The following is a 27,804-nucleotide window of genomic DNA, read 5'->3' on the forward strand; positions in this document are numbered from 1 at the left end:
ATGGGGCAGTGGCTGGAGGAGATGAGGCTGGAGGAGCAGTGGCAGAGGGAGCGGTGCTTGGAGGAGCTGCAGCTGGTGGAGCAGTGGGAGAGGAAGCGGTGGTTGGAGGAGCTGCGGCGGGAGGAGCAGTGGCTGGAGGAGCAGTGGCTGGAAGTGCTGAGGCTGGTGGGGATGGTGACTGTGTCAACCAGGAGGATGCTCCTTTTTTGTTTTCATACCTATGAGGCACTCTTTGTTTATTTTCTTTGTATGGTTTTAGGTGGTCAATGTTTATTTTGGGGACCAAGGCTCCATTCTCATCCTGGAGGTCAGCTGTCTTACCCTCAATCGCCACAATTTTGTATGGCCCCAAAAAATTGGGGTTCAATTTTCCTCCCTTTCTTTGTTGAGACCTGATATTTTGTCTTAGAACAAATTTTGCCCGGCGTGTGCTCCTGCCGGGCTGGCATGAAAACTCTTAAAAATTTCATTTGCCTCTTCAGCACCACAGACAACCTTCACTTGGACTGCCTGGCCTGTGCCTTTTTGGCGGCAATAATACAGCTCCCCTCCTGAGTCGAAGTAAAAATAAAACGTTGAATTAGCACCATACTTGTGGTAATGTCACGGTCGGGTGGAGCATGGAGCAGGACGACCAAGTGCAGCTTGGACCAGGGTTTATTGAAGCAACTCAAAAGGCAAACTGACATGACTTAACAATAACTTGACTGACTGGGACGTGAAACAAGAAGACAGCAGGACATGACGGCATCAAGACAGTACGACAACCCCGAACAACAGCAACCAATGATCCGACAGGGAGTGAGCGGCAGACAGGACTTTTATACACAACAGGTAACGAGAGGCAGGTGGGAACAATCACACTGATCATGGGCACACAGGAGGGGAGGGGCGAGCACACAGACAGAAACCAAGACAACAGACACATAGTGGAGCAGTTGGGGACGAGACGTGACAGAACGCCCCCCCACAAGGGACGGCTCCCGACGTCCCATAAAAAAAAAAACTAGGGGAACCAAACCGCACTCGGGCGGCGACTTGGGGAACCGAACCGCACACGGGCGGCGACTTGGGGAACCGAACCGCACCGCACTCGGGCGGCGACTTGGGGAACCGAACCGCACTCGGGCGGCAACTTGGGGAACCGAACCGCACCGCACTCGGGCGGCGACTTGGGGAACCGAACTGCACCGCACTCCTGGCGGCGACTTGGGGAACCGAACCGCACCGCACTCGGGCGGCGACTTGGGGAACCAAACCGCACTCGGCGGCGACTTGGGGAACCAAACCGCACTCGGGCGGCGACTTGGGGAACCGAACCGCACTCGGGCGGCGACTTGGGGAACCGAACCGCACTCGGGCGGCGACTTGGGGAACAGACCCGCACTCTGGCAGCGACTTGGGGGACAGAACCGCACTCGGGCGGCGACTTCGGGGACAAAACCGCACTCGGGCGGCGACTGCGGGGACAGAACCGCACTCGGGCGGCGACTTCGGGGACAGAACCGCACTCGGGCGGCGAGTTCGGGGAACAGAACCGCGCTCGGGCGGCGACTTGGGGAACAGAACCGCGCTCGGGCGGCGACTTGGGGAACTGAACCGCGCTCGGACGGCGACTTGGGGAACTGAACCGCGCTCGGGCGGCGACTTGGGGACAGAACCGCAATCGGCGGAAACACAAACATGAACCGCACTCGGGCGGCAACCCAAACATAGAATGCATTCGGATGGCGACTCTGGAAGTCCGTACAGTAATTGGCGGCGATTCTGGAAGTCTGTACCTCGATCGGCGGCAACTCTGACAGTCCGTACCGCGATCAGTGGCATTCGGAAGGTGGGGCTGTGCGCGGCGGCAAGAGCCATCACGCGCCGCAGATGTGGGAGTGGAGCCAGGGACGATCGCGGGTCAGACGCAGCTGGCTTGGATGTCTGCTGACGTTCGCGGGTCCTGCGACGCTGGGGTGGAGCCCGATGGCGGCCGTGAGTCTGATGACGCCGGGAGGCACTCCAACGGCGGCCGTGGGTCCGGCGTCGCGGCACCAGAGTCCGATCGCGGCCGCAAAGCCGCTGGCGCCAGAAGCACTCCGATGGCGGCCGCGGGTTCGGAGTCGCGGGAGCAAGTTCGACGGCAGCTGTGGAGCCCACGGCGATGGTACCTGCTCAGACGTGGATCGGGCGTCGCAGTGGAAGCTGGTGGTGGAGGGGGGTCCAAGCGCTGGTCGTTGTAGTGGTCGGATCATTCTGTTACGGTAGGGTGGAGCATGGAGCAGGACTACCAAGTGCAGCTTGGACCAGGGTTTATTGAAGCAACTCAAAAGGCAAACTGACATGACTTAACAAACAATAACTTGACTGACCGGGACGTGAAACAAGAAGACAGCAGGACATGACGGCATCAAGACAGTACGACAACCCCGAACGACAGCAACCAATGATCCGACAGGGAGTGAGGGGCAGACAGGACTTTTATACACGACAGGTAACGAGAGGCAGGTGGGAACAATCACACTGATCATGGGCACACAGGAGGGGAGGGGCAAGCACACAGACAGAAACCAAGACAACAGACACATAGTGGAGCAGTTGGGGACGAGACGTGACAGGTAATTCATGAAGTACTCACTCAATACACCTAATTGCAAATTTGCTACTTGGACAAAAAAAAAAACAGTTTCATAATATATCAAATGTTCACTCAATGGGTCTACAACCAAATATGTTACTTTAGTTTGATAATTTATCAATTTTACTCAATAGATCTACAAATAGTTACTTGAAAAAAACATTAGCTTGAGTTGCACTCAACAAATTCAACAAGTTCCTTCATAGTGAGGTGTGTTATATATATTGCGTTCAACATTTTATAAGTCAATTATTTGTGTTATAGAGTAATTACTCTAAAACTTAAGTTTCTGACGTTAGTGTAGAAATTAGTCGGTTCTGCAATGTGAATTTTTGGTGCGTCTCTGGATCTAATTTGCTTGATTTATGTACGTTGTGTATCTTACCCTCAACGTCGTAAAAAGAAGCTTTTCTTCTCAATACGTACTTCTCCTTCTTCGTAATACCATTTGGGTATTCACGTTTTGTTTTGTAGGCAATAATTTGTTGGTAAATAGTTGGGTCCATCGTGCGGCAGCGTATTGTTGTCAGAAAACAAATGGCGAAATGACGTGAAGTGCGCACTTACAAAGTGGGGTAAAATGGGTGCTTCGGTGACAAGTTTGAATTCAAGACAATATTGTTTGACCAACAAACAAAAGAAAACATTATTATCCATCCATCCATCCATTTTCTGAACCGCTTAATCCCCACGGGGGTCGCGGGCGTGCTGGAGCCTATCCCAGCCGGCATCGGGCAGTAGGCGGGGGACACCCTGAACCGGTTGCCAGCCAATCGCAGGGCACACAGAGACAAACAACCATTCGCACTCGCACTCACACCTAGGGACAATTTGGAGTGATCAATCGGCCTACCAAGCATGTTTTTGGGATGTGGGAGGAAACCGGAGTGCCCGGAGAAAACCCACGCGGGCTCGGGGAGAACATGCAAACTCCGTACAGGGAGGGCCGGAGGTGGAATCGAACCCGCACCCTCCTAACTGTGAGGCGGACGTGCTACCCAGTGCGCCACCGAGCCGCCTACATTATTATCTATTTGTTTATTTATTTATTTAACATCCAATATTGTAAAGTTATCAGTGCACAAATCATTTATTTACATTTACACCGTTTTAAATGGGGGGGAACATATTCTCACAGGGCACCCGTGAGGATATGTTCCCCCCCTGTAACTTGGGCTACAGACTCAAGGTCTGTCCGTATTAGTACTGTTTATTGAATTATATCTTGCAAAATTATCAGTGAAGTTAAGAAGTTAAATGTCTTAATATTGTTGTCGGGCCAATTAGTGGCCCAACAACGTTATTAAGAAATTATAACAATTTTATTAAAAAACCCAATTGGCATTAATTTTGTTCTTTACACATTTTATTGAAATTATTGACAGACGTGCACTGATAATTTTACAATATTGGATGTTAAATAAATAAATAAACAAATAGATAATAATGTTTTTTAATAAAGTTTAAAGTCATTATTTTTGATGTATGTTATATGATAAAGAAACAAAGTTGTTTGACCAAAATAAGGCCAAAGACATTGATAAAGTGCAGTAATAACAGTATCACTGCACAAATCATCAGAAAAAAACAGTTGGAGTCTAGGACTCACCGTTCTCAAAATAAGGGGGGGGGGGAACACGGGCCCCGTGAGGATATGTTCCCCCCCTGTAACTTGGGCTAGGAATGAGGGAACCTGTTTAAATTTGCCACACTACCTGAGCAGACCCCCAGGAAGACAGAAAAAAAAAACAGTTGGAGTCTAGGACTCACCGTTCTCAAAATAAGGGGGGGAACATATCCTCACGGGGCACCCGTGAGGATATGTTCCCCCCTGTAACTTGGGCTAGGAATGAGGGAACCTGTTCAAATTTGCCAAACTACCTGAGCAGACCCCCAGGAAGACAGAAAAAAAAACAGTTGGAGTCTAGGACTCACTGTTGTCAAAATAAGGGGGGGAACATATCCTCACGGGGCACCCGTGAGGATATGTTCCCCCCCTGTAACTTGGGCTAGGAATGAGGGAACCTGTTCAAATTTGCCACACTACCTGAGCAGACCCCCAGGAAGACAGAAAAAAAACAGTTGGAGTCTAGGACTCACGGTTCTCAAAATAAGGGGGGGAACATATCCTCACGGGGCACCCGTGAGGATATGTTTCCCCCCTGTAACTTGGGCTAGGAATGAGGGAACCTGTTCAAATTTGCCACACTACCTGAGCAGACCCCCAAGAAGACAGAAAAAAAAAAACAGTCGGAGTCTAGGACTCACCGTTCTCAAAATAAGGGGGGGGGGGGAACATATCCTCACGGGACACCCGTGAGGATATGTTCCCCCCCCCCCCCCCCCCTGTAACTTGGGCTAGGAATGAGGGAACCTGTTCAAATTTGCCACACTACCTGAGCAGACCCCCAGGAAGACAGAAAAAAAAAAACAGTTGGAGTCTAGGACTCACCGTCCTCAAAATAAGGGGGGGAACATATCCTCACGGGGCACCCGTGAGGATATGTTCCCCCCCTGTAACTTGGGCTAGGAATGAGGGAACCTGTTCAAATTTGCCACACTACCTGAGCAGACCCCCAGGAAGACAGAAAAAAACCCAGTCGATGTCCAGGACTCACCGTTCTCAAAATGGGAGGGGGGCACAAATATTCACGGCTTGACATTTTTTATAGCGTTCCTATTACAATTTTTATCCTACCACCTTTCACTTTGCTTGGGACAAAAGGAGCCTTCAGAACTGAAATTTCTTCAATTATTCATTCAAATCAATTCCCTCAAATCATTCTCGTTATGAAAGATTTGATCACAAAACGTGTGTGGCTTTTTCTTAAATGAACACGTTTGACATTGCTAGAGTGTGAGCTTTTAATTATATTGCGGTGTCATTTTAAAGCAAATTAATAAATGCAACAATATTAATTTGCTTTGAAAATACCTGAGTAATAAAATGGATGGATGAATGATGATCACAATTAAGAATAAAGTCTCATTTGTAATATATACTCCTTGTAGCATGTAACGGTACCCAAAAGGAGGAGTTTCTTTGCATCGAGGTTTATGCAAAGAGCTCACGTAATTATATCGTTACTTTTTGGTAAGTGAGTGAGTGTTCCGTCTGTACGACTGGTCTTTGAATGCACCCCGCTTCAATGGCAGAACGCGGATGAATTTAAAGACATCAAATGAGAATAATCCTTTATAAAAATTAAAATTGACTGACGCAAACGTGAATTCTTCATGTTTTTATTGAAAACAACATAGTGCTGACGCCGTATGACGCCGTACGGCATCAGTTTTTCGCTTTCCAAACAAGGCGTGCGCGCTCCCGCGGCAGGGGGAACAAAATCTCACGGGGGAACCAAATCGAGCACAACACCGGCGTCCGGTGCTTGTTCGTCTGGCGGGCGTAGCCTGAAACAGAGCGGAGAAGAGTGACCCGGGCCCTCGCCCAGGAACGATGACAACGGCGGACACAAGCCTGGGCCGACGGGCACGCCGCACCACGCTCCTGGTGGGCGAACAAGGGTGGCTGGTACCCGAAGACGCAGTGCAAAGGCGAAAGTCCCGTGGCCGAGCTGGGGAGGGAATTGTGAGCATACTCCACCCAGGGAAGCTGTTGGACCCACCCGCGCTGGTCCCCGGCGGCCATGCATTGGAGAGACCTGCCCAGTTCCTGGTTCAGGCGCTCAACTTGACCATTGGACTGAGGGTGAAACCCCGATGAGAGGTTGGCCGTGGCGCCGAGGAGTCGGCAGAACTCCGTCCAGAAGGTGGAGGCGAATTGAGGACCTCGGTCCGACACGATGTTCTGTGGGAGACCGTGGTGACGAAACACCTCCCGCACCATGATGGACGCAGTCTGCTTCGCAGATGGGAGCTTAGGCAGAGGGATGAAATGCGTCATCTTGCTGAAACGGTCCACCACCGTGAGGACCACCGTGTTTCCCTCAGAGGGGGGGAGGCCCGTGACAAAGTCGATTGACAGGTGAGACCAGGGACGCTGGGGAACCGGCAAGGGTTGAAGCAGCCCGGCCGGAGGACGAGTAGACGTCTTGTAGCGGTTACAAATTGAGCAGGCTCTGACGTAATCGCTGGTGTCCACTTGCCAGGTGGGCCACCAGAAACGCTGTGCCACCAAGTGCGCACTTACAAAGTGGGGTAAAATGGGTGCTTCGGTGACAAGTTTGAATTCAAGACAATATTGTTTGACCAACAAACAAAAGAAAACATTATTATCCATCCATCCATCCATTTTCTGAACCGCTTAATCCCCACGGGGGTCGCGGGCGTGCTGGAGCCTATCCCAGCCGGCATCGGGCAGTAGGCGGGGGACACCCTGAACCGGTTGCCAGCCAATCGCAGGGCACACAGAGACAAACAACCATTCGCACTCGCACTCACACCTAGGGACAATTTGGAGTGATCAATCGGCCTACCAAGCATGTTTTTGGGATGTGGGAGGAAACCGGAGTGCCCGGAGAAAACCCACGCGGGCTCGGGGAGAACATGCAAACTCCGCACAGGGAGGGCCGGAGGTGGAATCGAACCCGCACCCTCCTAACTGTGAGGCGGACGTGCTACCCAGTGCGCCACCGAGCCGCCTACATTATTATCTATTTGTTTATTTATTTATTTAACATCCAATATTGTAAAGTTATCAGTGCACAAATCATTTATTTACATTTACACCGTTTTAAATGGGGGGGAACATATTCTCACAGGGCACCCGTGAGGATATGTTCCCCCCCTGTAACTTGGGCTACAGACTCAAGGTCTGTCCGTATTAGTACTGTTTATTGAATTATATCTTGCAAAATTATCAGTGAAGTTAAGAAGTTAAATGTCTTAATATTGTTGTCGGGCCAATTAGTGGCCCAACAACGTTATTAAGTGTTAGGTTCAGATTCAGCAAAAGGATCAGCAGACAAAACCAGTGAGACAGAATGTTGATCTTTTCTCGCGAGGAGTGCATCCAGACTTACAGCAATCCAAAATACACTAAAGGTCTTGTTTACACTCCTCTCTTTTTATTAAGGAAATGCCCTACCTACAATGTGAGACTAGCCCCTGATAGGTGGGGGGGAAAGCGTGGGCTAGTCTCAAGAGTGAAGAAACGAGATTCTATGTGAAACTAGAAGTCGCAAGGATAAAATGTTATGGGAAACAAAGTAGTCATGTGAAAAGAGTGCATAGACAAAATGACATGTGCAGACATCAACAACTTTCTTGGATTCCCAGATGTGTAGAAGGTCAGGAAGCTCCAGCCAGCATCGTTTGACTTGTTGTGGACTAGGTGATGTCTGCAAGAAGAAACAGCAAGCATTCTGCGCAATAACTTTATTAATAAGTACTCATTAGGGAACGCATGATAACATATATATACAATTTATCTAACAATTCCCCCCTGTTTTATCATAAGTTCCCGGAGAACAACCCATCACCCATATGGCCACTTCAAAAAAGATTTTCAGCCGAGGGATCACATTTCGCAAGAACTAACTTACACACGGGAGGAAACTGAGTCATAATCGGCAAAGCTAGGGTCAAGAAACAAACCGGACAGGTTTACCACAAAAGAGTCGTCGACCGGGTCGTCACTAGAGAAGGAACCCGCGTCGATCGAAAGGTCATCCCTTTGGAGCAACGGGAAAGTCTCAGCTGGTGGAGAGATAGCAGTTGTAATTAGTCTGTTAATTAGGGATCGGAGACAAGGGATGCAACAACATCCACACAAAGTCAAAATGGCAGAGAAAACGGCTATGGAGACCAGGGCAGAGGAAACCAGGGTGCGGTACTTTCCGAACACGTTCAACCAGTCGGTCCAAACCTCTGTGTTCACCCCACTGTGCTCCTTCATCTTCCCGTTCAAGGCCCGCAGGCCCTCAAGGGCCTGGGACAGGCTCCCGCCGGCTGCAGTATTATTCGGAATAAACGTGCAACATTGCTCACCGAACATGGCGCAGACACCGCCCTCCTTTGAGAGTAGCATGTCAAGGGCCATTCGATTCTGGAAAGCCATGAGGGAAGGAGCGGCCAGTTGGGAGTGGACCGCCTTGAAACCCGCCTCGGACCAGTTTCCAAGCCTCTGCACGTTGTAATGGACGTAGTTAATCCTGCCAACATTTTTGTTAATAGTACACCACCAACACAGGGCGGATTCAAAACCAGCTGCTATCTGATTCACCAGTTTATACTCATCCGGTACTCCTCTAGGAACACCAATGGCGTCAATGTAAATTGGATTAGCCGCGCCCCGCCATTCGGCGCTTCGTTTTGTTCTCGGCCAGAATACGGGAACCACGGACTTAGCAAAAGATGTCAGATCATAAGAGGACATCGGTATCAAATGAACGGGTAGCAATAGGGTTACCAAAGCGCAAATTCCGGAGCTGTCGAAAGGCAACCTATCATAAAGTTTGTTACTATTACACCAAAACCAAACATCACTACGAGCAATGGGCAAAAAAGGGGCAGTGACATTGGTCATGGACCCACACCATAGAGGAGTTAGGGCGCCGAGCTTCTCACCGGTACCAGGTAATCTAAGACATGTAAAATTACCCTTAGCTACATCGGACGAAAAAAGGGGTTTATATTTTGTCATAGAGGCAACAGGGTAAACCTTATCCCATTTAAAACAATCATGAGTGGGTGAAATGGACAGGCTTAACATTAAAGTAACAACACACTTAGGACCTATATTCGCAGGTATGATTTTCAAAAGAGGTCTTGGACCCATGCATGCAACGCAACTGGCGCCAGCCATCTTTGCGGCCTGCTCAGCCATAAGAAGCCAGTTGTTAGTATGACCGCTTATCCCTGTGGAGGCCACAAAATAGCTGTCTACATCAGTGAGGAGCGTACTTGTGATTTTTGCTCCTGCTGACAGGGTGTATTTATTTGTAACGGGACGGTCTGCGACCGACATTGTTCTATTAAGACAAATAGCAATAGGAAAGCGAGGATCGATTCCAGAGGACCAAGCCCACAGTTGAAAACCCCAACAAGAAGCGTTAAACAAGGTGGCATTTGGAGGAAGAATTTGACCATCAGCGAGTGTAAGAGACAAAAGGAGGCTTTTGCCCTGATTTTTCAAAGTCACTCGTTTAGCAAAGAACACAGCCTCTTCACTGGAACCAGAGAGCGGGGTGACCATTTCGAAACCTTTCAAACTCTTCATAGGTAAAATAATAGAAGAAGATGTATTAGGAGCCACAGTAAACATTAATGACTTATTGTAAGTCCAAGACAAAAGCCATGGTACGCAAGGTGGAACGCAGACGGTTCCTGGAATACAAACAACCTGATCAAAAGGGGATTTAGTGTCGCGCTTATGTCTAGCAATTTTTCCCCCATGAGCCATATCAATTAGAATTAGCGTTGGTAGCTGCCTGAGAAAAGAATGTTCGAGGCTCATGGTACTCTATCCCTCCAAATAAAATAACCCCCGAAAAAAAAACACAATGGTAACACAAACCAGCAAAAGCAACCAAAAACACATGGCAGACTTAGCGCAGGCCACAGCCTGATTAAAGCACACACCAAATGACTCTCTAATGCTCATGTTTTTTGGATCTCCTCAGAGTCAACACCCTGAGCTTCGGGTTGGTGTCTTGGAAATTGGCAGCTGCTAGCTTTCGTGTCAACCCTGGATCTTGACACCAGGATCAGGCACTATTACCAGACTTTGCTCACCTTCCGTACTTTAGGTTGGGTCTGCAGAGATCACCTTTTTACAATGAGATAAATGAATCCACGTGTTGCGGTCGGCTATTTTCAAAGCATTAGGTGTCGTGAGTAGTATCAAAAAAGGACCTTCCCACTTGGGTGAATGCCAATTCTTCCTCTTGATACTCTTGATCAAACCCCAGTCTCCCGGTACCACTTTGGGGTCTTCCTGCGGAGAAATGGGTTCATCATCAGTGTTATTGGTTAGATTCTTTTGACGTTCTAACATTTTTCTCATGTAATCAGCTAACGTGGCTTCCTCGGGGATCTCCCATGTGGACTTGAACTGAGGAAGCCTGTAAGGCCTTCCAAACATTGTTTCATAGGGAGTTAGCCCTGTTGTACTTGTAATATTTATGTACATTTTGACCAGGTCTAAGCACTGAGTCCATGGTCGTTTGGTTTCTTCCATACATTTCTTTAATCTGTTTTTTATAGTCGCGTTAGATCTCTCAACAACTGATTGTGAACGATAGGAACAATGGTTCTTTAGATTTATGTGGAACAATCTCCCAATGTGATCTGATTTACAAAATGTGGACCATTGTCACAGGTGGATGTTGTTGCTGTAAATTTTTCTGGAATACCGTATCTGGGAGGGGCTCTGAGACTGCATGTCAAGCAACACATCAGGGGAGATGTGTGACATCGAATCATGAGCTGTGAGAGACGAGAGGACACGGAGCAGGCCTTCGCAGCGGCCTTCGCGGATTTGTCAGCAAAAGCATTACCGAGAGAAACAGGATCAGAGCATGCAGTGTGAGCAGCACACTTGCAAACCGCTACCTTTAAAGGTAGCTGGACAGCGTCCAAAAATTGAGTCAGTAATGTGGAATGGGCGACGGGCTTCCCTGCAGAAGTTATCATGCCACGGTTGCTCCACTGCTGAGCAAACACGTGTACTGTAGCAAAAGCATACTGACTATCAGTCCAGATAGTGACGGATTTGTTTACAAACAATTTGCAGGCCCCAGTCAAAGCAATGAGCTCAGCGGCCGGTGCAGACATATTGGATGGCAGTTTAGCAGCCTCCAAAACCATGTCGGCAGTAACAATGGCATACCCAGTAAGGGTCACACCAGATTCCTTTTTCCCTAGAAGACCCATCAACAAAAAACACATGACCATCTGGCAGAGGCGTATCTTCCAAATCAGGCCGAGCCTTAGCAACTTGTTGGGCAGCATCGACGCAATCATGGAATTCGCCGTCGTCAGGAAGGGGAATGAGAGTGGCAGGATTGAGTGTCGTGCATCTTTCAACGGTCAGATGTGGCTGAGACAGCAACGTAGCCATGCAAGAAAGATGACGCGCAGGCGACAGAAAAGTCACTCACTCACTCACTCACTCACTCACTCACTCACTCACTCACTCACTCACTCACTCACTCACTCACTCACTCACTCACTCACTCATTCACTCACTCGCTCACTCACTCGCTCGCTCACTCACTCGCTCGCTCGCTCGCTCGCTCGCTCAACCACTCAACCAATCAATCAATCAATCGATCAATCAATCAATCAATCAATCAATCAATCAATCAATCAATCAATCAATCAATCAATCAATCACACAGGTGTTAATTAAATCGCAATTAAATTGCAAGCAATTTAAACTCTAATGGAATATGTGGATGTCCATATCCGTTTCATCAAATTCCAATCCAACTTTACCTTTGTATAAGGCACAGGTGTCAAATTGTGCTTCATATACATGTGCCATCACTTGAATTGCAAATTATCTTCACTTTTAGTAATATGTTAAATTTCAAAAATTAGACCAGTTTTTACTTGTCTGATTTAAAAGCGAGGTACTCGTCAGCCTGTTCCGCAGCCCCCACAATATGAGGCGCTCACACATCTACTCGGGTATGACAGTCATACCGGCCCTCCAAAAGAAGCCATGACTAAACCTCGGCCCGCGAACAAATGAGTTTGACACCCCTGGCACAAGGGTCTTCCCATTGATCAATCGCGTATCTTAAATCATGCTTTTCCTCCTTTGAAGCGACTATGTACTTCAAACCCAAACGGCACCATTTTATAGGGAAAAAAATTGTCGAATTTATTCGTTGTCGACATAATACTGGTCGCAAATTTGCATGTAGAGCATTTTTGAGTTGTTGATCATAGACATCAGTTGAACACTCTTTCTGGTCTGTGTCTAAAGTCTTCAAACAACTTATCTTGTTTTTGTTTAGTCCGGCCAATGTCTGTGTAATTTGCTCTACGTTGAAATATTATTTCTATCCTGCAATAGTTGGTCAATTTGTATTTGTAATGGCACCTCGTTATAGTCCAATGGACGGCCCTGGAGATCAAAAGGACTCCAGGTGTCTTTAACGCTTGCCCAATGTGTGGTTAAGGATGCCATGAAAACCTGTTTTTATTACGTCACCTCTCAAATTATAGGAAGCAATGAGTTGTTTAATTTGGGGTACAAAGACGGAAAGGATGGTTCGCTTTGCCGTGCCACAACATCTGTCTCTGTAATTTGATAATTTTTCTCATTTTCATTCATCACATTCTCAGCTGCGGGTCTTAAGCGAGCTCGCGCTGACACTGTGTCATCATCTTCCTGTCTGTGCAACAGCAAGTTCTTTTTTATCTTTTCTTCGTCGTCCTTATCTTTCAATTTCCCTCACATCTGGGAAAATTAGAATGCAATTTTGCTTTTTAATTTTTTAATTTTAAGTCTTGCAAAATTTCTATATCCTTACTGCACCGAGATAAACTGTTAAACATATCTTAAAAAATAAACAAACAAAAACAATCTATGCTCTTCAAAAATGGGACCCAAATGTCAGATTACAAATCAAACCTCCTCCTTCACTCTCATCTTTTTCGATAGAACAGTCTACTTAGCTAGACACCGTCATATCATACTAAATAATGGCCTGGAAATTAAATATAATGTTGTTGCTGTGGTCCCTCAAAACATGTGACTAGAATTTGGACAATTACTAACCCCCATCAATCGACAAATTATCTCCTCACAAAAGTCCCAGCCTGTTAACCTATCTGCATCAAGAAGACATTTGCAATGCAGGGGATAAGAGAATAACAAGGGACACCTTAACAATAAACAAAATAAACCCAAACCACAAACAAAACCAAATAAACTAGGCCCATGACCTATGTAGACCAACACAGTACTCCAAATATTTCCCCATTAAAATTTAAGCCTTATTGTGTAGAGCACCATTGATTTCTAATCATTGATTTCTAATCATTGACCTAATTTTATCCTTAATTCAATCCCAATCACGAATGCCCACTACTTAATACTTTACTTGGTGTTCTTTTGATAAAAAGTGCCCCCCTTGAAATGTTGTTTTTAACTCTAAGTGATTCAAATCTTTGACTTGTCCTTACATGTGTCCTTGTATAGTTTTATGTCATAACGAATCAATAATTTAATTTTATCCAATACTACAATGTATGTTCTCTCCTACTCTCACATTTTTATGAGGGCTGGGCACTCTCCTCGTTGGACGAGTTTCTGACCACAACCCTCAGATAATTCTATCATTTCTAATTTTTACATTTAACAATGCAAATCTGATAAACCATTGTCTAGCACACCGCTTTTGTGCACCAATTTAACGCAATTCCAACCTTTATAACAAACTGATACACAAAGACAAACATACACAGAAACACACACACGGGCCCACAACATAGACATGACAATCTTCCCAGCTGATAACAAGGGTGGGGGGAGCAACTGAAGTGCGGAGAGCCTCGCCACCGCCACGTCACATAATGCAACCCCCTCTGTCCAAAATATGCATTTGTCAAGATATTTTATATTGTCGGTGCCGACCCCTTGCATTTCAATTCATGTCGGGGTAGCGGCTTTTGTTTGCTATTTGATTTTCCCATGGTTTATTTCTCTAAATTTTGGAGTTGGCAATTCGAATGGCACCTACAGTGTCCTAAAGCCAACTCTATTCACCGGACAGTGGTAAAATATTCAATGAGTGGTAAGTCTCCTTTCCTCTGCTTTTACACAAAACCACTGTTTACATAAAGGAGAGCTCAAATGAGATCACTCTCAGTCAAATCACACACACACACACACACACAATGCGCACTCTTATCTTCCCACAGGCAAGCAGGGGAGTCCGCCCTCCCGTGGAACTTAACAAAATCTAAACTCTTTAACCTTCCTACTGTGTAAGAAAAACGTATCTTTGCCTTTTTCTCAAAGTAGATATAAAACCTATCTTTTCGTGGATAAAGAAGCCAAACCAGCTAAACAAGAGTTAAAAAAAAAAAACCCCAGATGGCAGCAGAAAGCTAGGAAGGTTAACTAGGAGGCCCACGACACCTCAGCGGAATTTAACTGCTCCAAATTACCTGTACTTCTCTAGAAAACAGATGGGTCCGCTTTCCCATGGAATTTAACTGACTCATCAGTCAGGGGACTCCAACATCCCAGCAGAATTTACTGTTTCTAATTGCACTTGATAGGGTCTAGAATTGTCAAGGTTTTAAGTGACCTCTTGTCACTGCACTTTCATTACTTCAACAGAATCAAGATTCGTACTCACAGTCTGCTGGGCCTTCTCCTCGGATGATCTCGTCAACCACTCCGGTGTCCAACCGACTGATCGAGACAGCCCCGTGAAAAGGGTTTCTATATGCCTTGGCCAAGGACTTGTCCTGCGTCGAAAAGTCGGCCGGAACCAGAAATAGTCCTATTGAGATCCCGGACGAGCCCCCAAAAATCTGTTAGGTTCAGATTCAGCAAAAGGATCAGCAGACAAAACCAGTGAGACAGAATGTTGATCTTTTCTCGCGGGGAGTGCATCCAGACTTACAGCAATCCAAAATACACTAAAGGTCTTGTTTACACTCCTCTCTTTTTATTAAGGAAATGCCCTACCTACAATGTGAGACTAGCCCCTGATAGGTGGGGGGGAAAGCGTGGGCTAGTCTCAAGAGTGAAGAAACGAGATTCTATGTGAAACTAGAAGTCGCAAGGATAAAATGTTATGGGAAACAAAGTAGTCATGTGAAAAGAGTGCATAGACAAAATGACATGTGCAGACATCAACAACTTTCTTGGATTCCCAGATGTGTAGAAGGTCAGGAAGCTCCAGCCAGCATCGTTTGACTTGTTGTGGACTAGGTGATGTCTGCAAGAAGAAACAGCAAGCATTCTGCGCAATAACTTTATTAATAAGTACTCATTAGGGAACGCATGATAACATATATATACAATTTATCTAACATTAAGAAATTATAACAATTTTATTAAAAAACTCAATTGGCATTAATTTTGTTCTTTACACATTTTATTGAAATTATTGACAGACGTGCACTGATAATTTTACAATATTGGATGTTAAATAAATAAATAAACAAATAGATAATAATGTTTTTTAATAAAGTTTAAAGTCATTATTTTTGATGTATGTTATATGATAAAGAAACAAAGTTGTTTGACCAAAATAAGGCCAAAGACATTGATAAAGTGCAGTAATAACAGTATCACTGCACAAATCATCAGAAAAAAACAGTTGGAGTCTAGGACTCACCGTTCTCAAAATAAGGGGGGGGGGGGAACACGGGCCCCGTGAGGATATGTTCCCCCCCTGTAACTTGGGCTAGGAATGAGGGAACCTGTTTAAATTTGCCACACTACCTGAGCAGACCCCCAGGAAGACAGAAAAAAAAAACAGTTGGAGTCTAGGACTCACCGTTCTCAAAATAAGGGGGGGAACATATCCTCACGGGGCACCCGTGAGGATATGTTCCCCCCTGTAACTTGGGCTAGGAATGAGGGAACCTGTTCAAATTTGCCAAACTACCTGAGCAGACCCCCAGGAAGACAGAAAAAAAAACAGTTGGAGTCTAGGACTCACTGTTGTCAAAATAAGGGGGGGAACATATCCTCACGGGGCACCCGTGAGGATATGTTCCCCCCCTGTAACTTGGGCTAGGAATGAGGGAACCTGTTCAAATTTGCCACACTACCTGAGCAGACCCCCAGGAAGACAGAAAAAAAACAGTTGGAGTCTAGGACTCACGGTTCTCAAAATAAGGGGGGGAACATATCCTCACGGGGCACCCGTGAGGATATGTTTCCCCCCTGTAACTTGGGCTAGGAATGAGGGAACCTGTTCAAATTTGCCACACTACCTGAGCAGACCCCCAAGAAGACAGAAAAAAAAAAACAGTCGGAGTCTAGGACTCACCGTTCTCAAAATAAGGGGGGGGGGGGGGGAACATATCCTCACGGGGCACCCGTGAGGATATGTTCCCCCCCCCCCCCCTGTAACTTGGGCTAGGAATGAGGGAACCTGTTCAAATTTGCCACACTACCTGAGCAGACCCCCAGGAAGACAGAAAAAAAAAAACAGTTGGAGTCTAGGACTCACCGTCCTCAAAATAAGGGGGGGAACATATCCTCACGGGGCACCCGTGAGGATATGTTCCCCCCCTGTAACTTGGGCTAGGAATGAGGGAACCTGTTCAAATTTGCCACACTACCTGAGCAGACCCCCAGGAAGACAGAAAAAAACCCAGTCGATGTCCAGGACTCACCGTTCTCAAAATGGGAGGGGGGCACAAATATTCACGGCTTGACATTTTTTATAGCGTTCCTGTTACAATTTTTATCCTACCACCTTTCACTTTGCTTGGGACAAAAGGAGCCTTCAGAACTGAAATTTCTTCAATTATTCATTCAAATCAATTCCCTCAAATCATTCTCGTTATGAAAGATTTGATCACAAAACGTGTGTGGCTTTTTCTTAAATGAACACGTTTGACATTGCTAAGTGTGAGCTTTTAATTATATTGCGGTGTCATTTTAAAGCAAATTAATAAATGCAACAATATTAATTTGCTTTGAAAATACCTGAGTAATAAAATGGATGGATGAATGATGATCACAATTAAGAATAAAGTCTCATTTGTAATATATACTCCTTGTAGCATGTAACGGTACCCAAAAGGAGGAGTTTCTTTGCATCGAGGTTTATGCAAAGAGCTCACGTAATTATATCGTTACTTTTTGGTAAGTGAGTGAGTGTTCCGTCTGTACGACTGGTCTTTGAATGCACCCCGCTTCAATGGCAGAACGCGGATGAATTTAAAGACATCAAATGAGAATAATCCTTTATAAAAATTAAAATTGACTGACGCAAACGTGAATTCTTCATGTTTTTATTGAAAACAACATAGTGCTGACGCCGTATGACGCCGTACGGCATCAGTTTTTCGCTTTCCAAACAAGGCGTGCGCGCTCCCGCGGCAGGGGGAACAAAATCTCACGGGGGAACCAAATCGAGCACAACACCGGCGTCCGGTGCTTGTTCGTCTGGCGGGCGTAGCCTGAAACAGAGCGGAGAAGAGTGACCCGGGCCCTCGCCCAGGAACGATGACAACGGCGGACACAAGCCTGGGCCGACGGGCACGCCGCACCACGCTCCTGGTGGGCGAACAAGGGTGGCTGGTACCCGAAGACGCAGTGCAAAGGCGAAAGTCCCGTGGCCGAGCTGGGGAGGGAATTGTGAGCATACTCCACCCAGGGAAGCTGTTGGACCCACCCGCGCTGGTCCCCGGCGGCCATGCATTGGAGAGACCTGCCCAGTTCCTGGTTCAGGCGCTCAACTTGACCATTGGACTGAGGGTGAAACCCCGATGAGAGGTTGGCCGTGGCGCCGAGGAGTCGGCAGAACTCCGTCCAGAAGGTGGAGGCGAATTGAGGACCTCGGTCCGACACGATGTTCTGTGGGAGACCGTGGTGACGAAACACCTCCCGCACCATGATGGACGCAGTCTGCTTCGCAGATGGGAGCTTAGGCAGAGGGATGAAATGCGTCATCTTGCTGAAACGGTCCACCACCGTGAGGACCACCGTGTTTCCCTCAGAGGGGGGGAGGCCCGTGACAAAGTCGATTGACAGGTGAGACCAGGGACGCTGGGGAACCGGCAAGGGTTGAAGCAGCCCGGCCGGAGGACGAGTAGACGTCTTGTAGCGGTTACAAATTGAGCAGGCTCTGACGTAATCGCTGGTGTCCACTTGCCAGGTGGGCCACCAGAAACGCTGTGCCACCACGTACCTCGTGCGTGCAGCGCCGAGATGACAGGCCAGGCGTGAGTCGTGCGCCCATTGCAGCACGGACGATCGCAGGCCTTCAGGGACGAACAGGCGACCTTCCGGGCAGTTGCTGGGGCCGGGTTGATCGCGTGATGCGGCTTCCACTTGGCGTTCGATCTCCCATGTAAGAGCCGCCACCCGAACTGAGCTCGGGAGGATAGTGGAAGGCGGACCCTGTCCCCCCTCCCCCCCAGGAAACAAACGCGACAGGGCGTCCGCCTTCGCGTTACGGGAACCCGGTCTGTAGGAAAGAGAGAACTCAAACCGGTCAAAGAACAGAGCCCACCGTGCTTGTCTCGCGTTCAGTCTCTTGGCCGATCTCAGATACTCCAAGTTGCGGTGGTCGGTCCAGACAATGAACGGGGTGGTGGCACCCTCCAGCCAATGCCGCCACTCCTCCAAAGCCAACTTGACGGCGAGGAGCTCCCGATTACCGATGTCATAGTTCCGTTCTGAGGCTGACAAACGGCGAGAAAAGAAGGCGCACGGGTGGAGACGATCGTCTTGGCGGCTACGTTGAGACAACACCGCCCCGACACCCACGTTCGAGGCGTCCACTTCGACCACGAACTGTCTGTCGGGATCGGGAACTCTGAGGATGGGAGCGGATGTGAACCTCCTCTTAAGCTCCTGAAATGCCTGTTCCGCCCGTTCTGTCCATTTGTACGGGGAGGCGGGGCTGGTAAGGGCGGTGAGTGGCGCGGCCGCCGTGCTGTATCCACGGATAAAACGGCGATAAAAGTTTGCGAATCCTAAGAATTGTTGCAGCCGCTTGCGTGTCTCGGGAACAGGCCATGACGTGACCGCCTCCACCTTCCCAGGGTCCATTTCGATGGATCCCTCACGCACCACGTAGCCGAGGAATTTGACAGAGGAGGCGTGGAACTCGCACTTGTCTGCCTTCACGTAGAGCGAATTCTCTAGGAGGCGTCGCAGCACCGCCCGAACATGCTTGATGTGCTCAGGGAGCGAGCGGGAGAAGATGAGGATGTCGTCCAAATAAACGAACACGAATTTGTCCAGCATGTCTCGTAACACGTCGTTTATCAGGGACTGGAAAACCGCTGGGGCGTTGGTGAGCCCAAACGGAACCACCAAGTACTCGTAGTGTCCGCTCGGGGTGTTGAAGGCCGTCTTCCACTCGTCTCCCTCCCGGATGCGGATCAGGTGGTAGGCGTTGCGAAGATCCAGCTTTGTGAAGACGGTGGCACACTGAAGGCTCTCAAAGGCAGAAGAAAGAAGAGGCAGAGGGTATCAGTTCTTTACAGTGATCTCGTTTATTCCCCGGTAGTCGATACACGGGCGGAGCTTGCCCTCCTTCTTCTTCACGAAGAAAAACCCCGCGCCCGCAGGTGAAGAGGACGGCCGTATGATACCGGCTGCCAGGGACTCCCGGATGTATTCCTCCATAGCCCGGCGCTCAGGAGCGGACAGGGAGTAGACGCGTCCCTTGGGAGGGAAGGTGCCGGGCAACAGGTCGATGGCGCAATCGTAGGACCGGTGTGGAGGAAGAGAAGCGGCCCTGGCTTTACTAAAAACCTCCTTGAGTTCGTGATAAAATGCTGGGACATTGGAGATGTCGGGACTGTACCTGGGCGGGGCTCTGCCGAGTGGGCTGGTGGGCGCCTTCAGGCACACTCGATGGCAGCGTTCGCTCCACTGCCGAACAACCCCCACCTCCCAGTCCAGCACCGGGTTGTGCTGCCGCAACCAAAGGTGCCCCAGTATGAGCTGCTGTCCTGGGAGGGAAAGAAGAAAAAACTGGATGGTCTCGTGGTGATTGCCGGAGAGCAGTAACTTAACTGGTTCCGTCACGAAAGCCACCTCGCCAATCAGACGGCCATCAATGGCACGCGCGGGAATGGACGGGCTCAAAGGGAGGAAGCCGACACCCCACTGACGCGCCAGGCTAATGTCCATGATGTTCCCCTCTGCGCCGGAATCCACCAAGGCCGCCACGTTCTGGTCGCCCGCCGCAAGCTGGACATGTGCCTGCAGCGTGAGCGTGCTGGGACTGGGAGAGCCGGTGCTGGTCGAGCTCACGCGGATCCCCCGACGCCGCGTGAGCTCCGGCCTTTTAACGGGTACCCCGCCACCCGATGACCCCCCTCCCCACAGTAAAAACACAAGCCCAGTGAGAGGCGTCGACGGTGCTCCTCCGAGGGAACCCGAGCCCCTCCCAGATCCATGGGCTCGGCGGCGGTGGTGTGGTTGACGGGTGGTGTGGTTGACGGGTCCCCAGCAGACGGAGGAATGTGACCACGCGGGTTCCGCGGGGACCTCCTCTCCCGATCGCGCCGCCGCGTCCGGATCCGCCGGTCTACTCGCCAAGTCCATCGCGCTCTTCAGGGTTCGCGGGCGATCGTAAGACACCAGTTCGTCTTTCATATACTCAGCGAGGCCGTTTAGGAATGTGCTAACGAGCGCCGGCGTGTTCCACCCGCTGCTGCCGGCCAACGTCTGGAACTTAAGGGCGTACTCCGCGACCGATCGGCTACCTTGACGCAGCGTCGCCAGTTCCTCGGCGGCGTCTTCGGCGGCAGATCCCAGGTCGAACAGGCAGAGCAATTCCTCCGCGAAGGCGTCGAAGGAATCGCAAGCTGGGGCCATCCTTTCATATTCGGCCAGACCCCACAGCCGCGCCTCGCCCGTGAGGTGGGTTAGAACGAACCCGACCTTGGCTGCTTCTGACGCAAACGTGACGGGCTGGAGGCTGAACATTATGCGACAGTTGGTCACGAATGCCCTCACGTGCTTGGGATCGCCGTTGAACTTCTCGATGTTGCCGAGGCGGGGCTCCGGGACGTCCACGAGCCTCCTGGCCTCGGCAGACGGGCGGTGCGGGGGTGCCGTGACAGCCGGGGACGCAGCCACCGACAGTCTCTGGAGGGCTTGGGCCATCTCCTGCTGCTGTAGCCACCAATGAGCAGTTGGTCTATCTTTGCTCCCCTCCCGGGAAGAAGCCGGCAGTGAGCAGAGCGCCAACGAGAATGTTTGAAACGCTTGTTGCACATTTTACCATTTACCTCCAAAGGTCTGTACACTTTTCTGCCGAGCTCTCCCTCTCTGTGGTTGGGCGTCAACAACAACATCGCGAAAGACGGCAGCGAGTGGACTGACGGATCCCCGTTTGGCTACGTGCTTATGGACGGCGGTATGTCAAAAACCCAACAGACGTTAGTCTCGGATGTTGCGGAGAAACGGAGCCGAGCATCTGTCGTCTCCTTCCAGATGACCCCGGTGACCTCTCTGGTGCACCCTGTCTTTCTTTACTCACAAGCAACGGCCGCTGGAAGTTTGACGATTGCCGGAAGAAGACAGGCTACATCTGCAAGAAAAGAGGTAAGACGTGACGACGTTTGGACGATTCTCACAATGTGCTGACTCGCTTCTTTGACTGTTTTCATGCAGGAAACGCGCCAAAACCGCCGCAGCCTCATGATGGTAAATCTTAAACTGTGGCTTCAAACAATGAGAGGCAAAAATGACCTGACACTGCTTTTTTCAGGCTTTAAGGAGATCCTTGTCTGCGACAACCATTCTGCTGACCTTGTATGTGAGAGTGAGGGTGAGGGTCAGAAGCAAGGCCGCATCAGCGTCCAGTCCGCCTTTTACGGTCGGCGGAGTGACGATGTTTGCTTAGTGAACAGCGACTCATACGACGACGGTAAGACCTGAGAATCCACCATTTTGATGCCGCCATTTATCCGCCTACCTCTGAAGGCTCATCAGTAGTGTTTTGCTTGGTCTCCTCCCAAAAGTCTCCAAAGAACTTTCGCATGCTACAGAACGTAATGAAAATGAACCAAAGCTCACAAACCGTTCAGATGCCGGAATGAGTCTGTATGCAGAAACGTGCTAGTTTTGTTCAACTTTGTCTTGGTGAACTCATTCAGGTGCATCAATGCTCATCAGGCCCACTCAGACTCACCGGTGTGTTGTAACTTGCAGAGTACTGCGCAGTGGAAGGCATCCTCCCTCGCTACAGGAAAATGTGCAACGGCCACCAAAAATGCCACATTGAGCTTTTGGAGGACGATTCCTGCCCTGCCACCTCCAAATATCTGGAGATGGTCTATAGCTGTGAGCACAAAGGTGGGCTTCCCGTTTTGTGATCTTCTGCTCTGCAATCTAAAAACCGATACAAGGAGTCCCACAAGAGGATAGATGGGCAGATTTTTTTTTTAAATTTGGCCTTTAAGCATCCGGGCAGATTTTTTTTAAATTTGGCCTTTAAGCATCCGTTTCAAATGAAAATGACTTTTGGCTGTCCTCAGTATGTCTTGACAGTCTGGGCATCGCGGACGGGAGCCTCGCAGACTCTCTCTTCAAAGCCTCCTCCTCAATGGAAGACGCCACCCCAGAAAAAGCCCGCCTCAACGGGGAGTCCTGCTGGAAGCCGTCAAAAGATCGTAGGGAGATAATTGACAGCTTGGCACTGTGGTCTCCTGAGCGTTCTAATGTCTTGTCCCCTCCAGCCATCGGCAGCTGGATCCAGGTGAACCTCGGTTACATGAGAAAGGTGACGGGGATCGTGACCCAAGGGTGTGAGAGTGCTAATATTGGCTCCTGGAACATCCAACTTGAGATGCAGCTGAGCGTTGATAGGAGGAAGTGGACCAAATACCCAAACGGGAAGGTGAGCACAGGGCTAATCAGGTCGACCTCATCCTCCAATCTTGTCACGACAAACAAGGAAACATTCTGTTTCTAGTTCATCGGTGGTGGGACTCATCTGCTTCAGACTTCCGCGTTCGCTCAGTATGTCCGCATTCTGCCGCTGGAGAATCGTCCAGAATTTGGCCTCCACTTAGACATCTTGGGATGCGCACATGACGGTGAGCAACACAATCCACCGCTTTGGTTGCCGAAAACAACAAACCCAAAACATGCGATGATCTCATCTTGTGTCCGACAGATGCGATGACCTTTGCCAGACGGTTCAACAGCCTCCACTTGACCGATTCGATGACGTGAGTCACACGCGACACAATGTTTCATGACGATAACTGCCTGTTGTCAATTTCACAACGTGTGCGTGCCTTCTGCAGGTTCTACTGTCCACCAGGCTGTGCCAAACACGTTGTCTTTGGAACATTGGTCTACTCCAGGTATGGGCAAACTATGGCCCGCGGGCCACATCCGGCCCACGGGACCGTTTAATCCGGCCCGCCAACCCTAAATAAATTGTATTATTAAACTTTTTTTTTTTTTTTTTTCGGTAATTTTGCCTGCAATGACTGCGTTTCCCCAGTAGATGGGGAACCACTCGCCTGCGCATTTACTACCGGAAGCCGTGTCAGAAAGCTCGGTGCACACTCACAAGTGCGTGTACGTACTCAATATACGGAAATGGCGCACTCGCGCTCTATTTGTATCAGTGCCGAATTTAGAGCGTGGGCTGTGACGACAACATTCTTGTAATTTGCACGCCGAGCTTTCGGATACAGTTTTACGCTAAAGCCACCCACAAACCTTCCCCTGGAATCCTTCCATTAAAATGAGTCGCCCAAGGAAAAGCAAGGTGGACACTGAGTGCCGAGTGTTTAAAAAGAGTGGCCAATTTGGCTCGACGTACGCGACGTGACGTTCAGCCACATGAACATCAACATCAACCCGTCACAGATCTAGGTAAACGGACCTACACCTCGGATCTCTCCTAAGAATTGCCACAACAAATTTTACTCCAGACTATGACACACTAGCAAAAAAAGGGAGACAAACAACACTGTTCCCACTGAAAATGAAGGGGAGGCTTTCAAGTTTGTTGTAAAAAAAAATGCATTTTGAATATGATCTGTACAAATAGCAGGGATTGAAACTAGCGACCATTCTCATTTTCAAACAATGCAGGATGCTCAAGGACATTGATGCACCACCTGTTTTTGACTAACCTTAACCTGTAAAGTTCTTAAGGCTTACTTTAAGGAAGTGTTTCGCGTTTCCTCACCTCTGTTACCAGGTGTTTGTGAGTTAAAACTCTGCTCTGATTTTCAGATACCCCTCACCATGTTGCCGTTTTGATTACTTTATTTAGATGTATGCTTTCACCGATTCTTCAAGATGATATATTTGGTCAGAATGTTTGCCGTTTGATGTGATCTCATAAGATAAACATCTTTCATTAATCTGACCTGCAGGCACTGACGTGATGGAGACTGTTATTCATAATAACAGTGTCGTATTTTATGAGAATCACTGATAGCAGTTTTTTAGGGATTTTTTTTTTAATGCTGTTAATAAATGCATTTGTTTTCAAAAAACTTTTTTTGAATATCCACGCTTTACTACCTACTAAAGGCCAAAACCTTTTATGCAATGACCTTTACAGGTCGTTTATATTACTTCACACAAACACTACATCCATCTGCTCCTGGTTCGGCCCCCCGGTCAAAATTTAGAACCCAATTCGGCCCGCAAGTCAAAAAGTTTGCCCACCCCTGGTCTACTCTGAGGTACATGAGTGCCTGAGCCACTGGTCGAGTTCTTGTATGTGACTGCAACTTTGTGTAAATGCAGAGCTCGCACATTTGCGCCGCCGCCATTCACGCTGGAATCATTCAGAATAACATCGGAGGAGATTGCATTGTGATGAGAGCTCCCAAGCAGCATGTTCACTTGGGCTCCACGAGGAACGGGATCACCTCCAGACAGTGAGTGGCCAGCTTTCACAAAAAGTCCCATTAGGAACCACCAGCTAATTACCATTTTCCTATCTGCAGTTTGGACGACCCACTGGGTGTGTCTTATACGTTTGCCGATGGGGGTGAGTTCAAAAATGCCCACAGTGCGCTTTCCAATTACCTAATTGAAGCCACAGGTAGCACAGGAGAGTCCACCTTAGTGACAGCCTCGCTGTGTCAGTTCCCAATGGCTCAAGACCAATCGATGCCCATGGAGAAATTTGACAATGGCGCCCCCTAAGCAAGTCATCGAAGAAGAAGATTTAATGCCCTCCCTACTCTGCTCAATAATTATAAACAGTATCAAAATTGTAATAACAACACCTCTGCACAAGTGTATAGCATTTAGCTTAGCTGTTATTAGCCAACTAGATGTGTCCAGATGAAATGTGAACAAGCGTTCTATGTTCACTAACACTCGACTCTATTTGGGGCCTGTTTGTCCTTCTATTCTTTTTTGCGCGCGTGACAACTTTGACTGCCTTTTCGTAAACAAGGTCACTCCCTCAAAGAGCAAAACACATTGATTCCAGTGCTTTCAAAGAGCGCAATCGTAAGAATGTGAGAGACAAGAATAGTTTTGAAGCTTGAATGAAAGTCCAAAGTCTTTGTTTTGTTTTTTAATCATGTCGTGTTGTCTAGTCTTAATAACCCTTTAAAAAGGGAGCCCAGACTCGACAGCTTTTTGTTTTATTACGGTCAAAGAAAGCTTCTATAGATTGTATGATTACAAATAATGAATCAAAAAAGAGCTTTGTTACTGCTCTTTGTCTGCAATTAAACACTGTAGAGACTTTTTACCTGGAAGGATAATCCCGTATTTTCCATAATCCATCATTTTCTACGGTATGTTACTGCAGCTACAATTCACTGTATATCATGGAAATGTATATCCAGTTATTGCATTTTTGATTACTGATTGCAGTATATTACTTTATCACTGCTGTCAGAAAAATGTCGATTTCATTGTTGTTGTTTCTTCGTTATGTTACTGCATCTACAGTTCACTGTATATCATGGACATTTATATCCAGTAATTGCATTTTTGATTACTGATTGCAGTATATTACTTGATCACTGCTGTCAGAAAAATGTTGGTTTTCACTCTTGTTTTTCAAAATAAAAGCAACTGATTACGATTTAGGGGTTTTTTTTGCTACATTTTTTGACTGATTCAAACTTTGCCAACTAAACTGTTCAGTTCTTTATGTCACGTGCCGTGCCACCTGGTATTACTCGACAATGGTGACGCCTCGAGGCCATAAATATTTTACCTAAACAGCCCTTTAACCGATTCCCAGTAACTGCCAATTGATCCTAAAATCATTACCCATTGCCCCCAAAACTGTTTGCCTCATAATGATGACAATAGAGAGGCAGTTCTTTTCACCAGGTTTTTGGGGCAGAAACTGAGAAAGTGCAGTCCCTTCTGAGTTTTCTCTTGGTGATGGGGAGTTAGCAAGCACTGACCTGTCAACCTTAGGCATTCTGAACGAGCTGTCGTCAGGCATGCATTGTCTGGCTGACTCCAACAAAAATTGCAATACAGTAGTCTAAAATTTTTTTGACAAAACCATAAATTGTGCTGTTTGGAGAGGAATGTTATGCGTGTGTGTGTGTGTGCGCGTTTGTTTGTGGCCTGGTAAACCTTCAACTTTTGAAAACTGTGTGAAAGATTGGGCCCAATTCAGATCTGAGCAATCCGGGCAACTAGTTTCTAAACTTACACCTGAAGCTCAATTTAAATTTTATTCCATGCGACTTTCTGTTAAACGCAGACCATGGACCCCAATTTTATTGTCATAAATACATTTTCAAGTAGTATTTTAAATGGATGATATAAGGACCTTACAAAGCTAACTGACTAGCACGTAAACGATAGCGCGAGTGATTTGATGAATTTCTGTGACAAATTTAAAGGTGTTTCATAAGATGTAAACGGGCTGTTTGATCTGTTTTTGCTGTTTTATTGTTTGTTTATTTATTGTTTATTGTTGTTTTGCTGGGCGACTCGGTGACGCACTGGTTAGCACGTCCGCCTCACACTTAGGAGGGTGTCGGTTCGATTCCACCTCTGACCTTCCGTGTGGAGTTTGCATGTTCTCCCCGTACCCACGTGGGTTTTCTCCGGGCACTCTGGTTTCCTCCCACCTCCCAAAAAACATGCTTGTGTCACCCCTAGGTGTGAGTGTGGATGATTGTTGATCTCTGTGTGCCTTGCGATCGGCTGGCAACCGGTTCAGGGTGTCCCCTACCTACTGTCCGATGATAGCTGAGATAGGCTCCAGCACACCTGCAGCCCCTGTGGGGACAAGCAATATAGAAAATGGATGGAAGGATTTTGTTTTGTTTACAATGTAGGCATTACTTAGGTTGTTATTGACATTGGGTGAACATTTCATGTCAATAACACTTTCTGCCTCCACTAGTGTTTATGAATTAGCTTTACAGGTAGCGATTAAGAACCTTCTTGCTGTTTTGGTACTTTACTGAATGTAACTGTAAAACGTTAGCATTATAGAGAGAGAGACAGACAGACAGGCGGATAGATAGATAGATAGATAGATAGATAGATAGATAGATAGATAGATAGATAGATAGATAGATAGATAGATAGATAGATAGAAAATAAAAATAGTCAGGTGTGATATCGCATC

General features: G+C 47.8%; 1 protein-coding gene across 1 annotated transcript; it reads left to right on the top strand.

Annotated features, from left to right (window-relative positions):
• Nucleotides 1-26,280, top strand: LOC137840879 (uncharacterized). The gene is made up of 14 exons (XM_068652835.1): nt 1-174; nt 260-314; nt 21,499-21,618; nt 21,696-21,806; nt 21,876-21,908; nt 21,973-22,131; nt 22,416-22,559; nt 22,742-22,876; nt 22,943-23,103; nt 23,179-23,302; nt 23,383-23,437; nt 23,516-23,564; nt 24,984-25,117; nt 25,187-26,280. The coding sequence occupies exons 1-14, from the start codon at nt 1-3 to the stop codon at nt 25,386-25,388; spliced, it is 1,656 nt and encodes a 551-aa protein (XP_068508936.1). The 3' UTR covers nt 25,389-26,280.
• Nucleotides 26,281-27,804: the final 1,524 nt, after the last annotated feature.

The sequence above is a fragment of the Syngnathus scovelli genome, chromosome 13 (assembly GCF_024217435.2).
Source record: "Syngnathus scovelli strain Florida chromosome 13, RoL_Ssco_1.2, whole genome shotgun sequence".
Taxonomy (NCBI): Eukaryota; Metazoa; Chordata; class Actinopteri; order Syngnathiformes; family Syngnathidae; genus Syngnathus; species Syngnathus scovelli.

Excerpts from the sequence above, each read along its gene's own strand:
- LOC137840879 (XM_068652835.1), top strand. The coding sequence starts at position 1 with ATGGGGCAGTGGCTGGAGGAGATGAGGCTGGAGGAGCAGTGGCAGAGG. Across the intron at positions 22,132-22,415 it reads CAGCGACTCATACGACGACG|AGTACTGCGCAGTGGAAGGC; the intron begins GTAAGACCTGAG and ends TGTAACTTGCAG. Across the intron at positions 23,104-23,178 it reads CCAAATACCCAAACGGGAAG|TTCATCGGTGGTGGGACTCA; the intron begins GTGAGCACAGGG and ends TTCTGTTTCTAG.